Source organism: Triticum dicoccoides, unplaced genomic scaffold, assembly GCF_002162155.2.
Source record: "Triticum dicoccoides isolate Atlit2015 ecotype Zavitan unplaced genomic scaffold, WEW_v2.0 scaffold89893, whole genome shotgun sequence".
In the NCBI taxonomy this organism is placed as follows: Eukaryota; Viridiplantae; Streptophyta; class Magnoliopsida; order Poales; family Poaceae; genus Triticum; species Triticum dicoccoides.
Genome location: NW_021308684.1, coordinates 141185 through 143091, shown reverse-complemented (window position 1 = coordinate 143091; position 1907 = coordinate 141185). Strand labels below are relative to the sequence as shown.

Genomic DNA, 1907 nt, shown 5'->3' with positions numbered 1-1907 from the left:
CAAACAAAAATGAAAAGGAACAATGCAAGCTGCAAGGCGGTTCTATACGTGCACGCCATGATATATATTTTTTCTCAGTGTTAATACCCACACACCGTTCATGGTGAGGCGGCATGGTTCCAGTGAGTCTGAAACGTACGTACGCGACGCACGGCTTGATGCCGGAGGCTGGGCTGCACAAGACCCGCTGTTAAAATCCCCTCATCTTGCACACATCAGGCATCCACCTCAAAGCGCATCCACCTCCGTTCGACTGTGGTAGAGGCCATGGGAGCCGCAGCGGCGGGTGAGAATAGCAGGTTAACTGCGGTCAGAAAGAAGGGGGATGGCAAGTTCGCCACAGCTATCAAGCTCCCGGTGACGAAGACGCTGTTGTGGCTGCGGACGTACCAGTCCCCCGAGGTCTCCGCGTACGTGTACGACCTCGCGGCTAGGTGTTAGACTCTGTATATACTAGGCTATTAGTGTCCCCACCTGTAATTGTATTGTACATCATTATGTACTCTCAATATAATACAAAGGTCACCTCACGTTGGAGGTGTGCCACAAAGCCCTAAAACTCTTGTCTAATATAGTATCCGACCTAACGATCTAATCTCTTTTCTTCCGCTCCGCCATCGCCGCCAGCCGCCGCCGTCACCTCGAGCGCCGCCGTCGCTGCGGTCTCCTTCCCCGCCCTCTTGTCACCGCCCTACCACATGGATCATGCGTTCCTTCCACCGTCTCTCACGCGTCAACTCAATGGTGGGACTGCGCCATACACGGCAGAGGGATCACTCGGCCCCCTGCAGACCTAATCGGCGGGGTCCTTCTTCGCCAGCCAATCGGCGGGGTCCCTCTTCGCCGGCCCGGTTTCTTCACTGTACGCCGGCGTGTCTTCCTCGTCGGCCGCTGCATCGGCGCAGTTCCAGCAACCGTCGCCGCCTCCGGCCACCACGCACTCCTTGGTGCCTGCACAACCACCCCTGGCTGCATCGCATATGATGATGCACGCGGTCACGCCTGCCCCTGCTGCCTCCATCTACACCGCAACAAGCCCTATCGTTGCCGACGTCGCCCATGCGACCTATGGCAGCCCTGGCGGCTATCCGCTGTATGCTGCTCCATACGGTCCTCCGCCACCCGTGCGTCCCTCCTATGGCGCGTTCCCTGGCCAGGGCTCATATGCGGCCATGCCGCCCTATGGTGCATCCTACGCGTACGGCGTCACACAGGTGTATGCACCTGCCGTGACTTCGACTGCACCAATGCCATCTCGTGCGCCATACATGGATGTTGAGGCTGATCTTACTGTGATCTTCTCGCCGATGTTCCTGTTCTCGCACCTTCTTCCGGTGAAGCTCAAGCAGGATAATTACCTGTACTAGCGTGCTCAAGTGCTTCCTCTTCTACACAGCCATTATTTGGAGGGGTTCGTTAATGGCACACTGCCGTGTCCGGCACCACAACATCCGATGTTCTGTGCGTGGATCGCTCAGGAACAAGCCATCCTCTCAGCAATCCAGTCTTCCCTGGGTGAGGGTGTTGCCGGGCTTGTCCTCTTCGCTGCATCGTCTCACGAGATGTGGGACATCCTGGAGTCGAGTTTCTCGTCCCAGTCTAATGCTCAGTCTATGGCTCTTCGTGCCAAGCTTGGTGAGACCTGTAACGACAATGGTATGGTGACCGCCTTCTACAACACGGTCAAGAAGTTGGCCGACACCCTTGCTTCGATTGGAGAGCCCCTTCGCGCCATCGAGTTCACGACCTTCATCCTCGCCGGCCTTGACAGCGACTATGAATCGCTTGCCGAGGTGATCAATGAACGCAAGGAGCCTATTCGCCCTTAGGAACTCTACAACCGCCTCCTGTCTATGGAGCAGCGTCTCAACGCGCGCCGCCCTGACATCTCCACCGACTCCTCTGTC

The 1907-nt window shown here is 57.1% G+C and overlaps 1 protein-coding gene across 1 annotated transcript in view; it reads left to right on the top strand.

Annotated features, from left to right (window-relative positions):
- Positions 1–267: 267 nt before the first annotated feature.
- The window catches only part of LOC119348362, an 8755-nt gene continuing 7115 nt past the window's right edge, over positions 268–1907 (top strand). Inside the window, exon 1 of the mRNA XM_037616529.1 lies at positions 268–434. Within this exon, the coding sequence (XP_037472426.1) occupies positions 268–434 (167 nt within the window). The remainder of the gene's footprint in view (positions 435–1907) is intronic.